Source organism: Pseudorca crassidens, chromosome 14 (genome assembly GCF_039906515.1).
Source record: "Pseudorca crassidens isolate mPseCra1 chromosome 14, mPseCra1.hap1, whole genome shotgun sequence".
Taxonomy (NCBI): Eukaryota; Metazoa; Chordata; class Mammalia; order Artiodactyla; family Delphinidae; genus Pseudorca; species Pseudorca crassidens.
The window spans coordinates 9435554-9449786 of NC_090309.1; the positions used below are offsets into that span (position 1 = coordinate 9435554).

A 14233-nucleotide genomic window follows, 5' to 3' on the forward strand; every position below is an offset into this window, starting at 1 on the left:
TGGGGAGGGCAGACAAAAGCAGGAAGCTTATGCTGTCAGTGAACTTGTATTCTTGTTGGGGAACGATCACGTGTTCAACTATAAAAAAGTTAGGAAAGGAAGAGGGAGGCAGGGTTCTCGTGTCTTAGGTCAGATCCCTGGGAAGCAGGAAGCCGCCCCTGTGAGGGAGGGAGGGCAGCAGGGCTGGGGCAGAAGGAGAAGCCGAGTAGCAAAGCAACTTCATGCCAGGCCACGGCCAGTCCCAGGGTGCTCTGGAACTGGGATTACCCTTTAGAGTTGTCCCATTTGAGGCAAGGGGTCCTGGCCTTTGGACCCCAGCATTGGCTAGTTATCAGACGATGGCTACACTTGGAGAGGGGGGTGTGACCTTGGGTGAGGGACTCCCTCTGTCCGAGGTCAATCAGCCAGCAGCAATGCCCAGCCCGTGGGGGTGGGAGCCTTGGTCCTGAACCGAGCGCCCACTGCAGCGGGCTTTTCTCGGCACTCTCCAGAGGGAGGATGGTGTGCTACACGGCGTGGCCTGGCCTCACCTGTGTGTCCCCAGACTGGATGGCGCTGGTGGGGAGGGTGCACGTCTCCATGTCACACTCTGTTCACGTTCCAAATCCCCAGCTGTGGCCGCAGACTCAAGGAGTGTTTGAATAAGAATCCCAGTGCGTTTGAGTCAGGTGGGTGCCCTGCCCACCCTCCCCCCACCAGCTTGTTGAGGATCCGCACTCAGTACCAAGGACCTCCCAGAGCCGGTGGGCTCCCGAGGCTCCGATGTTCGGAGTGAAGGCCCTGACCTGGAAGTGATGTGAGGGCCTCGCAGAGGGGCCGCACTTTATCTTGTACCGCTGACGGTAGTCAGTGCCGCTGAGCTCTTTCTCTTCCCTACACCGGTTCCTGCCCTGGAGGGGCGTGGCTGTGACCACAGGGAGTGAGGGGCAGAAGGACCAAGACTCCCACACAGGGAGGTGGACAGAGTAGGAGATTTCAAGTCGCATAGACTTGGGATTGAATCCTGGCTTTTCTGCTTCGTTGCTCTGTGATTGAGCTTGGTTTCTTCATCTGTAAAGCAGCAGTAATGACAATATCCTTCTACTGTGTGGATTTGTGAGGATTAAATGGGACTTATTTAATATGGCATAATAAAGGGTTCTGCTATTACTCCATAGGAATGACCCAGCTAACCTGTTTCTTTTTTCTCCTCCTAGCTGCTGACATGGCCTCCAGAAACTTCTTTGGGAGCCTTTGGTCTCCTGTGGGACCTCAGCGTGGATGGGCTCTTCCGTCCGTCTGGTCAGTACCTCGGGTGCAGGGCAGCAGCTGGCACGCTGGGTACCCAAGCTGGAGAGCCTACATAGTACTCAGCTCTCAGCCCCGCACCGCCCCAGCCCAGTGTGTGGGAGAGGTGCTAGTGGGGATGTTGCATCACCGGGACACGGAGACATCAGGCCATCTTTGGCTCTGGCTCCTGCGTTAGTAAAAAGCTGAGCCAACAGGCTCCCCAGCACCTTCTCTGGCCTCAGCTCCATGTCACCAGGGCCAAGTCCAGGCTGACTTCACAGACTTAGGATCCTGGAACAGTCTGGGCGCTGGGTTCTCTGGATTTACGAGGACAGCTTGCCTCCAGCTTCTTCCTGAGAGCCCCAGTTTGCTTGGGTGGGTTCCAGGAACATCTGCATCAAATCAGGGAAGCTCTTTGGGTTGGAGTCACCAAGGGGGAGGGCCCTGAAGCTGTGCCCCTACCCGCAGCCCTCCTCAGCTCCTAGGGCATCAGTGGAGCCCCTAAGTTTGGACTGGGCTGGAGTGAGAGCTTTGAGTCTGTACCTTGGTCCTGACATGTAAGGGATACACTTAAGTTATTTTTATTTGTTTTTAGTTTATTTATTTATTTTTGGCTGCATTGGGTCTTCGTTGCTGCACACGGGCTTTCTCTAGTTGAGGCGAGCGGGGGCTACTCTTCATTGCGGTGCGCGGGCTTCTCATTGCGGTGGCTTCTCTTGCTGCGGAGCACGGGCTCTAGGTGCGAGGGCTTCAGTAGTGGCACGTGGGCTCTAGAGCGCAGGCTCAGTAGTTGTGGCGCACTGGCTTAGTTGCTCGGAGGCATGTGGGATCTTCCCAGACCAGAGCTTGAACCTGTGTCCCCTGCATTGGCAGGCGGATTCTTAACCACTGCGCCACCAGGGAAGTACCTGAGTCATTTTTACCCTTTCAGATGTTCAGAGTTCCACAGAAGCAATTAGTTTCCCCTTCTGTGGCTGCACCCTTACCGGGCTGTCATCATTTGGTGCCTGAAACTAGACACTTTGGCACCAAAAAATATCAGGTAACCGATTGAAAGGTGCTTAGGGCAGACAGCGAGAGGGATCCACAGGTTTCCAGACCGCGCCCTTGCCCACCAGCTGCAGTCTGCCCACCCTCCCGCTAAAACATGGAAGCACGTAGCTCTGAAGGCCAAGGTTATAGACCCATGATGCACCATTAACCCCCCACCACCACCACCGGCAAGCAGCCCTTTGAATTTCTGCTTTTGTGCCTCCCCTCCAGGCGTTGGCTGAGCTGGGGGCCATCTGTCACATTAGAGCATTCCAGACTCCTCCCACTCCCCCCTCCCCCGCCCCTGCCCCTACGCCTGGGACCCTCTAACTGAGGTCCTCTGAATAGCGCCAGTCTCGGCCTCCTCTCCCTTTGCATAACCCCTGCCCCTGCAGCCTGGGCTGCCCTTTCGCGCCTCTGTGGCAGGCCTGCCCTTTGGGGAACAGAGGCCTCCCTTGTCCCACTCTTCTTCTGCGCGAGGTGGTCTGTGTCTCCTCCCGCTGAGGCAGAGGGGACGTCCCACTCTTCTTTGCTTCTTGCCACGTTGTCCCTGATTCGCCCTCCACTGGGATGGGGTGGACCCGGGAACGGGCCCTTGAGTTCAGCTCTGGTAGCTCATTCCACTGCAGAGCGGTTCTCCCGGCATTAAGGTGGGGGCGGGGGGTGGGGAGGATGTCTCTTTCCCTCCCGTTGGAATAGAGACTGGGCCACAGAATGCTGTGCCCAAGGTCAGGATCTTGATTGGTTTGGGCAAAGGCAAAGGCCTGGTTCGCAAAAGAAGGGAAAGCGGGGACTATTTGTACCCCCGTGTTCACAGCAGCATCACTCACGACACCCAAATGGCGGAAGGGACCCAAATCCCAATCGTCCACTGACGCCTGAATGGATAAGCAAAATGTGGTCTATACATGCAGTGGAGTATTATTCAGCCTTAAAAAGAAAGGTAATTCTGGGACTTCCCTGGTGGCCCAGTGGTTAAGGCTTCGCCTTCCGATGCAGTGGGTGTGGGTTCCATTCCTGGTCAGGGAGCCAGGATCCCACACGCTTGGCAGACAAAAAACCAAAACATAAAACAGAAGCAACATTGTAACAAATTAAATGAAACATTTAAAAATGATCCACATTCAAAAAATCTTTGAAAAAAAAGGGAAGGAAATTCTGTCACATGCTACAACGTGGATGAACCTTGAGGACATTATGCTAAGTGAAATAAGCCAGCCACAAAAAGATAAATACTGTAGGATTTCTCTTATATGAAGTACCTAGAGTAGCCAAATTCATAGAGACAGAAAGTAGAATGGTGGTTGCCAGGGGCTAGGGGAGGGGGAATGGGAGGTTAGTTGTTCATGGGTACAGCGTTTCAGTTTGGGATGATGAAAAAGTTCTGGAAATGGGTAGCGGTGATGGTGAACAATGTGAATGTACTTAACACTGCTGAACTGTACACTTAAAAATGGTTAAGATGAAAAAAAATGGTTAAGATGGCAACTTCTACGTTATGTGTTTTTTACATAAGTTTTAAAAAGTAAAGGCCAAGCCCAGAGTCAAGAGCCAGGTGCCAGGAGAGAATCTACCAAAAGCTGGAACTGGAAATCAACTGCTAGTTCAGGGAGCATTTGTATGGTTAAATTAGATCCAGGATTGATGCAAAAGGAAGTCATGTTTCTCAGATTTGTCAACGACTTGAGGTGCTCTGAGTGTCCTTGTCCTCTGTGGGGCACTGCCCTCTGGGGCAGAACTGTGGGGCTTTGGATCTGTGATTGGTATGTGAGTTTTCAAGTTGCCTGGCCTTTCTCTTTTGTAAAATGGGGGAGACTTGCAGGTGTGTAAATTTCCATCTTTTTCTGGAATATGTAGCTGACCAGAGGTTCTTCCCAGAGTATCCCGGGAAAGGTCTTACACAATCGCCTTCATCACAGCATGCTTCCTGAGTAAGGGGAGAGCCCGGGTGGGGCCGGGTCTCTGGCAGGGCCTGGGATCCAGGCTTCAGAGTTGACGGTCATGGGTGTGCTCCAGGCGACTGGGGCTAAGGGCTGAGAGCCCAGCGTTTGCTGGAGGATCGGAGTAAGGTGGGAATAGTTTTCCTGGTTTAAGAAGATGGTTCCTGCCCTCAGGGGGCTGATAGGTGGGAGGGGACTAAGTGTCCAATTACAATAGGAGGTAGAGAGGAGGCAGAGGCAGAACTTCGGGAAACTACTTCTAGTTAGACGGGGGAGGCCGGAATCGGGAAGTGCTTTGTAGAAGAGGGAGCGGTTGATTCATCTCTCAAAAGACGTGTAGGGCAGGGATTGCAAACGCGGTTGCAGTGGGGACCTAGTGAGATCGGTGACTGGAGAGCTCCCGGCCTGTCTAAAGAGGCTGGCTGGTTCCGCTTTGCCAGATCTGTCCATTTTCAAGAGACGCTATGTTTTAGTTGGGATGTACTTGGACTCGTAAGTAACAGATGTCCAATTAAGAACAGTTTATCATCTCACATGACAAGAAATCCAGAAGCAGGTTGTTCCATGGTATGTTCAACAGATTTGCATCACCAGGGCTCTGGCTCAGCTTGTGTCTCCCTTCCCACGACTCCCCCTGAAGGCTGCAGAATGGCTTCTGTAGCTCCAGGCATCATCATGTTCTCACAAGACAGCAGTGTTCAAGGCAGAAAGGATAAATAAGGGTGAAGGATAAGAGATCATTGCTTCTTATATACTTTTCTCTCTTTTTATCAGGACATTCTTTCCATTTTGTTTCATTAGACAGAACTGGATCACAGGCTCTAGAAGACCCCTTCTACCTGCCGGTACCCTTTGAATACCGTGGCTTTGTCTAAAGAATTTTCAGCCTCATGAATCCTATACCTCCTGGGTAGAATCCAGGAGACTCTTTTTTTTCCAGCCTCCTTTCAAATATTTGAATTTTTAGTTTTGGAATTTCCATCTAGTCCTTTATTGTTTTTTATAGTTTCTGTTTCTCTATTGGGATTTCGTATTTGTTCCTATTCAACATGAGCATATTCTCATTTGCCATCTTGAGCACAGTCATAATAGCTGCTTTAAATCTTTGTCATTCTAACATCTGGAGCATCTAATTCACTACATGGAAAATTAAGTATGAAAGGGAACATTGAGAAATGAGTCAAGAAATCATACCAAGTAAATACCAGGGCTCTTTGTCCTAGATCTCTCGGATATTTTCCAGAACTGTTCACGGAGAATCGCCTGCTGCTTGCGGCCTGGCTTCCCTACCTAAGCTAGAACACTCGCGGGACTGTGCAGGTGAGGTGTCCTGGCGTTCAAGCTTCAGAACCTTTAAGGTCAATCGGTTTTTGACATTTAATAAAACTGTTTTCTGCTCAAACAGCCAGAGCCTGTTTCTGTTGCCGTGGCTCTCCACCACGGGCTGATGTGCTTCCTCCACTGGGGTGGACCCACTTGCCCCGAGCAGACACCAGGATGAAATGAGCGTTCCCTTCCCAGGGAGGAGGGGGAGCATGGCTCTTGGATAGGCAGCCAGCAGAGTCTGTTGTAGCCAGAATACGGATGTTTATGTGAAATCTCCTGTTGGTAACTAATTCTGTTAGGAAACAAAACCCAAAAACGCCCCACTGTGAACCCATCTGCAGACTATTTGACTGTAGATAGAATAGAATATAGTTCTACTGGTTTGCAGCCCTGGGCATAGCCCTGGCTGTGGAGAGATTGGGGGGAAGCCAGGAGCAGCGAGAGTGGGGCTTCCTTTAAGGGGCTGAGTAGGAGATAAGACTGGACGTTTCGGGCCAGATCTTGGAGGACAGTGGGGGCCATTACAGGTGTAGTGAAGCTTCATTAATATTTGGCAAGACCAGGACAGATTGTTGTTGTCGTTGTTATTTAGATATAATTCATGTACCATATAATTCACCCTTTTAAAGTGTATGATTCACAGAGCTGTTCAACCACTGTCTAATTCTGAAACATTTTCATCACCCGCAAAAAGAAACCTCAGACCTCAGCAGTCACTGCCCACTCCCCACTCCTCCCAGCCCCCTGGCAACCTCTAATCTACCTTCTGTCTCAGTGGACTTGCTTATTCTGGACATTTCATGTAAATGAAATGAGACAATATGTGACCTTTTGTGTTTGCTTCTTTTACTTAGCATAATGTTTTCAAGGTTCATGCATGTCGTAGCATTCCTTTTTACGGCCGAATAATATTGCATTTTATGGCTGTACCACATTATATCCATTCGTCAGTTGATGGGCACTTGGGTCGTTTCCACTTTTTGGCCCTTGTGAGTAACACTACTGTGAACATTGGCACACAAGTGTTCACGGGGACATACGTTTTTAGTTCTCACTGGTATATGCTTAGGAGTGGAATTGCTGGGTAATACGGTGGCTCTATGTTTAGTCTTTTGAAAGACTGCCAAACTATTTCCTGAAGTGGCTGCGTCATGTTACATTCCCACCAGCCATGTCTGAGGGTTCCAATTTCTCCACATCCTTGCCAACATCTGTTATTGTCCATCTCTTGATAATAGTCATACTAGTGGGTGTGAAGTGATATCTCCTTGTGGGTTTGGGTTTGCATTTCTCTAATGACTAAGCATGTTGAGCACCTGTTCCTGTGCTTGTTGGCCATTTGTATATCTTCTTTGAGGAAGTATCTGTTCAAATGCTGTGCTCATTTTGTGATTGGATTGTTTGTATTTTTTTGTTGAGCTGCAGTTCTTTTATATACTCTGGTTATTAGACCCTTACCAGATGTGTGATTTGCAAATGTTTTCTCCCATTTTGTGGGTTATCTTTCCATTCTCTTGACGGTGGCCTTTGATGCACAGAAGTTTTTAATTTTGATAAAGTCTAATTTAGCTGTTGTTTTCTATTGTTGCCCATACTTTGATGTCAAGCAAGACACCACTGCCTAGTCCAAGGTCATGAAGATGTTCCCTTATGTTTGTTTGTTTATTTTTTATTTAGTTTATTCATTTATTTATTTTTGGCTACATTGGGTGTTTGTTGCTGCGCGCGGGCTTTCTCTAGTTGCGGCGAGCGGGGGCTACTCTTCTTTGCGGTGCGCGTGCTTCTCATTGCGGTGGCTTCTCTTGCTGCGGAGCACGGGCTCTAGGTGTGCGGGCTTCAGTAGTTGTGGCTCACGGGCTCTAGGGTGAAGGCTCAGTAGTTGCGGCGCACGGGCTTAGTTGCTCCGTGGCATGTGGGATCTTCCCGGACCAGGGCTTAAACCCGTGTCCCCTGCCTTGGCAGGCAGATTCTTAACCATTGCACCACCAGGGAAGTCCCTCCCTTATGTTTTATTCTGAGAATTCTATAGTTTTAGCGTTTCCATTTAGGTCTTTGATCCATTTTGAGTTGATTTTTGTATATGGTGCGAGGTAGGAGTACAGCTTCAGTCTTTTGCATGTGGATATCCACTTGTCCCAGGACCATTTGTTGAAAGACTATTCTTTCCCACAGTGAGTTATCTTGGCACCCTTGTGGAAAATCAGTTGACCATGGATGTACGAGTTTATTTCTGGACTCTCAGTTCTATTCCATTGATATATATGTGTGTGCGTGTGCGTGTGTGTGTGTGTGTACACACACACATATTTGTCCTTATGCCAGTACTGCAAATTCTTGATTATGGTAGCTTGTAGTAAGTTTTGAAATTGGGAAGTGTGAGTTCTCCAACTTTGCTCCTTTCAAAATTGTTTTGGCTATCCTGGGTCTCTTGTATTTCCATATTAATTTTAGGATTGGCTTACTAGTCTCTTCAAAAATGACAGCTGGGCTTTCAATAGTGATTGTGTTGAATCTGTAAGTGACTTTGAGTGTTACTGCCATCTTAATAATATTGAGTCTTCTAATCCATGAGCAGGAGATATCTGTCCGTTTATTTAGATCTTCTTTAATTTCTTTCAAGAATGTTTTGTGGTTTTCAGTGTACAAGTCTTACACTTCTTTTGTTAAATTTATTCCTAATTATTTTATTCTTTTTGATGCTGTCGTAAGTGGAATTCTTTTCTTCGTTTTCTTTTCAGATCATTCCTTGCTAGTGTGTAGGCATACAACAGATTTTTGTGTATTGACCTTGTATCCTGCAACCTTGCTGAACTCGTTTATTAGCTCTAATAGTTTTTGTTTTGTTTTTTTTTATGGCAGAGTTTGGTTTTGAAAGCAAACATATTCTTGTGCAACTAATTGCTTGCGAGAAATGACCTCATGTTTCTCTAACAAACATGTTTTGGCTGTGCTGGTGTAGGACTGGCCAGTAACTCAGTGCCAAACATACTGACTAGGCAGCAGTGCCTGGAGAAGAGCGGCTCCATCAGTGAGATGGAAATACTTTGGAAGAGAAGTAAAACAGGTGTAGCTCCTTTCCCGCTAGTTTCCAAGACAATGTTCCTTCTGACCTACTCATTCCATTCCCTGCCAGCTTCTATGATAGTTGTGTGGGAAGGGGAGAATATAACAGAATAAAAGACCCTGGCCAGTACATTCTTTGGATGCTTTTTAAGTGGGCGAGAAATTTAGCTCTCAGAACAAATTCGTTTTGTTTTCATGAGCAGTGTCTTTGGACGCTTTGTCCTTCCTCACTTGGTCACCATGCTTTTCCCTTTGTCCCCAGAGCTCCAGGGTCGTAATTTCTCTTGGGCGAGCCCCGTTTTGCGGGTGGCTTTCCTTTCTGTCATTGCTTGCTTGTATCCTCTCTCCTCCCTCTTCTCAACCTTCCTTCCTTCTTCCCTCCCAGATAATATCTATAAGGTAGCTTCTTGTAAAAAGAATGACACAAACCAAAAGATGACCAGTAAACTCACTAGCCAATGGAACCTGGTTTTATTTTTTCAAAAGTGCCCTACGTACCAAGTGCTGAAAATTCAAATACAAGAGAAAGGTGCAAAGTGAAAAGCGAATGCCTCCCTCCCTGCCCACTCCCCACGGCCCCTTCCTCTCCCCAAGTGCTCCTTATTAACGGTTTCTCGTGATGATTTCCAGGAACAGAATTAATGCACAATCCACATAATATATGTTTTGATATTTACAGGTTGTATTTATACCATCTTTCTTCCGTCATTTCGGTATTCATCTGAAATTGCCTCCAGTGGAGAGTTTCTCTTCTAAGAGTTTCCCAGCTCTCTCCCTGGGTGTCAGGAGAGGCCACAGCCCACACAGCACAAGTTGGACAGGGTTTTCTCCAGAGTTGAGGGGTCCTGGAGGTAGATGAGCCCCCAGGGTGTGAAAAGAAAACATTAACATTTTAACTCATCTTTTTAAAAACAGTTTTGTTGAGGCATAATTGACATACATGAACCTATACACATTTAACGTGTACAACTTATACACGAAACACAGGTATATACCCATAAAACTGTCACCACATCAAAAAATTATATCCGTTGTCCCCTGCCCTCCACGTTTTCTTGTGCCTCTTCGTAATTAATTCATCTCTCTCCCCTTTTGTCTCTAAGAAACCACCCATCTACTTCTTGTCACTCCGGATTAGTTTGCATTTTCTGTAAGTTTATATAAATGGAACCATGCAGTAGGTGCTCTTTTTTTTTTTTTCTGGTCTGGCTTCTTTCAATTACTTTGAAATTCACACGTGCTATTGTGTGTATCCATAGTTTATCCCTTTCAATAGCCGGGTGGTATTCTGTTGCGGGGCAGTACCACAGTTTGTTCATCCAAGTCAAGGCTTGGTGGACATTTCGGTTGTTTTCAGTTTGGGGGCTATTAAAATAAAGCTGCTATAAACATTGTTATGCAAGTCCTTGTGGGGAGGTCCCTTAGGGTAAACATCTACAAGTGGATAGGCTGGGTCATACGATAAATGTGTGTTTAGGTTGTTAAGACATTGCCAAACTATTTTTCTCTAAGTGGTCATACCATCTCCACCAGCAGTGAGGGGGAGTTCCAGTTGCTCCACATCTTCCCTACCACTTGGTATAGTCAGTCTTTTTAAGAAGTATGTGGCAGTAGCTCATTGTTTTAATTTGCATTTCCCTAAAACCTGATGATCTTTGCATAGGCTTATTTGCCATCTGTATATCTTCTTTTTTTTTTTTAATAAATTTTTTTTTTTTTTTTTTTTTTGGCTGCCCTGGGTCTTTGTTGCTGCGCGTGGGCTTTAGTTGCAGCTAGTGGGGGCTACTTTTTGTTGCGGTGCACGGGCTTCTCATTGCAGTGGCTTCTCTTGTTGCGGAGCACGGGCTCTAGGTGCGCGGGCTTCAGTAGCTGTGGCTCGCAGGCTCTAGAGCGCAGGCTCAGCAGTTGTGGTGCACAGGCTCAGTTGCTCCGCGGCACGTGGGATCCTTCCGGACCGGGGCACGAACCCGCCTCCCCTGCATCGGCAGGCGGACTCCCAACCACTGCGCCACCAGGGAAGCCCATAAATATTGTATTTTTTGATGCTGTTGTAAATGGAATTGTTTTCTTAATTTCATTTTCAAATTATTAATTTCTAGTGTACTGATATACACTTGATTTTTGCAGATTGGCCTTGTATCCCACAATCTTAATAAACTTGTACTTTGCTGATAATTTTTATCAGGAATGTATATTGGATTCTGAGATGATTATATGGTTTTTCTTCTTTAGTCTCTTAATATGGGGAATTACACTGACTGATTTTCGAATGTTTATTCCTTCATCCTTGCATTCTGGAATAAATCCTATTTGTTTATAATATATTAACTTTTTACGTATTGTTGGATTCAGCTTGGTAAATTTTTGCTGAGAACTCTTACATTTATGTGCATGAAGGATATTTGTCTGTACTTTTCTCTTTCTGGTTCTGGTATCAGAGTACTGCTGGTTTCATAGAATATGTTAAGAAGTATTCCCTCCTCCTCAATTTTCTGGAAGAGTTTGTGTAGAACTGGTATTATTTCTTCCTTAAATGTTTGGTAAAATTAGCCAGTGAAGCCATCTGAGCTTTGTTTCATGTGGGAAGATTTCAAACTACAAATCTGATTTTTAAAAATATATATATGTTTATTTGTGATATCTGTTTCTTCTTAAGTAAGCTTTGTTAGTTTGTGTCCATTCATCTTGTCAAATTTATTGATATAGACTTTTTCATAATATTCTCTTATTATCCTTTTTAAAAATTTATTTATATTTTATTTTTGGCTGTATTAGGTGCGTGGGCTTCAGTAGTTGTGGCTCGTGGGCTCTAGAGCGCAGGCTCAGTAGTTGTGGCACGTGGGCTTAGTTGCTCCGAGACGTGGGATCTTCCCCGACCAGGGCTTGAACCCGGGGCCCCTGCACTGGCAGACGGATTCTTAACCACTGAGCCACCAGGGAAGTCCTTATTATCCTTTTAATGTCTGTTGAATCAATGATGATGGTCTCTTTCTCATTCTGATATTGGTAATTTGTGTTTCTCTCTACTTCTGATCAGTCAGGTCACAGGTTTATCAACTTTATTGATCTTCTCAAAGAACTAGCTTTTGGTTTCATTTATTTTCCTTTGTTTTTTGTTTCTATTTCACTGATTTCTGCTCTTACCTTTATTTCCTTTCTTCTGCTTGTTTTGGGTTTGATTTGCTTCCCTCCCCATCACTCCCCCCCACCCAGTTTCTTAAGTTGGAAACTTAGATCACCGTAGCTCATGTTAAGTTCTCTTTTTAATATGTTATATCACATACATAACATATTAGTATCACTGTGCAATTACATAGCTTATAAATGTGTATTTGTTGGAGGTATAACTTAAAAAATTTTAATGACAGATATGTACCATCAAAAAAGTTTGAAGACCAGCAGACCTAAATGAGAAGGAAATCCAAAAAAGAGGGGATATATGTATTTGTAGAGCTGATTCCCTTTGCTATACAGTATAAACTGACACAATATTGTAAAGCAACTATACTCCAGTTAAAAAAAAAAAAAGTTTGGAGACCAGCAAAAGCATTCTTTGATTGGAGCTCTGGGCAGACTCATTATTGGAAATTTTGAGCAGCCACATATCATGGGAACACAGGGCTGCATGATTGGTGTTGGCGTGTAGGATGGGGTGGATGGAGTGGAGTCAGGGTGTCCCACAGTCACTCCCTTGGCAAAACCCTGCAGCAGCATTGGAGTGGCATCAGGACACAGGTGGAACTGGGCAGTCAGATGCCCAGTTCTCACCTGAGGGGCCAGCACTGAGCACCAAGGATTGTTTTCAGTTAGCAGCAATTGTGTATGTGAAACACCTGGTGTACAGGGGACGCTCAAAATGATAGCTGTTATCAGAACAAAAATGTACTTCTTTATAAATCGGAGATCATTAGAGAAACTGAAGGAACTAAGCAGCACAAATGTTCTAAATACTGTCTGTACCTCTTCTTCATTTTTGTAGTTCTGTTTTGGCCGTTTATCTCTCAGCCTGTTCTCAGCTGGTTGGTTTTTGTTTTTCTGTTTGTTTCCTCGCATGGTCTTCAAGCAGTCAGAAACTCCTTAGTTCTATAAGATCCGGTTGACGCTCTCTGCTCTTCGCAGTCTTACGAGGAGTTGTCCTCCCTTCACCTGATCTGTCTCCCATGGTGGGCGGGGCAGTCTCCAGCTGGAGTGGCAGGAAGCAATCCATCCAGAGCCCCTGGAGCCTCCCGGGCTGGAGGCCCAGCCTGTGGACAGTGGCCCCTCAGGGCTCCACATGGCCTTGTTATTCGTGGATCACACACGTGCAAGGAGCACTTACGTGCCAGGCCCAGGGCCCACCCTGTGCTCATGTGTGGGTGCCCTTCACTTCTGAACTTCACAGCGCAGATGCCTCTGTCCCCAGGCCCCAAGAGTCAGGCCGGGATCCAGCTCTGCCGCCCCAGCACGCTGGTGCTGCGAGAGTGTTGTGTGGACCCACATGGGCAGGAAGACACGTTGAGGACCACCCGGGAGATCCCCACCCGGCACCAGCTCCCTCGGAACTGGGAACTGTCGTTGGCTCAGCACGGCCCCTCCAGAGCCCTCAACAGGAACACGACAATAACAGTAATTCAGCTTCATAATTGATCCTCATTTTTGAAACATGTTATTGTCTGTGGTGATGATAAAAGTAGTTTCATTAAGAATAATAGCTAACATTTCTAGAGAGCTCATGCCAGGCACCGAGCCCAGGGCTTGGCCAGTCTCATTCAGTCACCACAACCATCCAACAAGTAGATACTATTATTTTCCCATTTTTACAGATAATTAGGGGGCTGGAAAGCCTGAGCTTCATACTCTCTGTATGGAGTGCACAGTTTCCTATGTGGTCAGCCTGACCCCCCAGTCCAGCTCATTTTATCTTTTTCTCTGTCTTGCTCTCTGTGCTCCGGCCTCACTGACCTTCTTTCCCCCACCCCCATCCGTCCTCCTGCTGCAGGGCCTTTGCATGTGCCGGTTTCTCCACCCAGGATCTCTCTTCCTTCCTCCCAGCAACTCCCTGGCTTTTGCCTTCTTCACTCTACCTCTTCCTTGGGCTCACACGGCCTCTCTAGCATTGCCTCCCAAGGCAGGTCTGCACTGCCTCCCTCTCCCACCCCCCATCCAGCCCCCACTTCCTCTACTCCCACTATCCCTTTCCCACTCTTTTTGGCTCTGGTTATAGCTGATGGGTGGATTCTTCGATTCATATTGTCTCTCCCGATGGGCTGTGAGCCCCAGAGCTCAGGGACCATGTCTTTGCTCGTTTTTGTTTTAGCCTTCACTTGCGTCCCTGGCAGCTCCATGAGCCGAGTACACGGTAGGACGCGGACTATATCCGTTGAATGAGTGGTCACGTCTCCGGGACCGTGTGTGTTGCCCACAGCAGACGTCAGCATCTCTCCCCACCAGACTCTCTGAAACCCCGCGGTCAGTCAGCTGGGGAGCTGCCTGTCTGCTCCTCCAAGGTCAGGACACGGGGTCCGCGGGCCCCGTGGGGACCAGCACGCGTGCTTTACCCCAGCTCAGCGGGCATCTCCCTGCTCCCTGGACCTTTGACTCTGACCCACCACCTGTACAGCCGG

General features: G+C 47.1%; 1 protein-coding gene across 1 annotated transcript in view; it reads left to right on the forward strand.

The window, feature by feature from the left end:
- Positions 1 to 14233, forward strand: part of FAM178B (family with sequence similarity 178 member B) — an 83770-nt gene that overhangs the window by 18100 nt on the left and 51437 nt on the right. The window contains exon 7 of the mRNA XM_067703947.1: positions 1197 to 1281. Coding sequence (XP_067560048.1) covers positions 1197 to 1281 — 85 coding nt within the window. The remainder of the gene's footprint in view (positions 1 to 1196; positions 1282 to 14233) is intronic.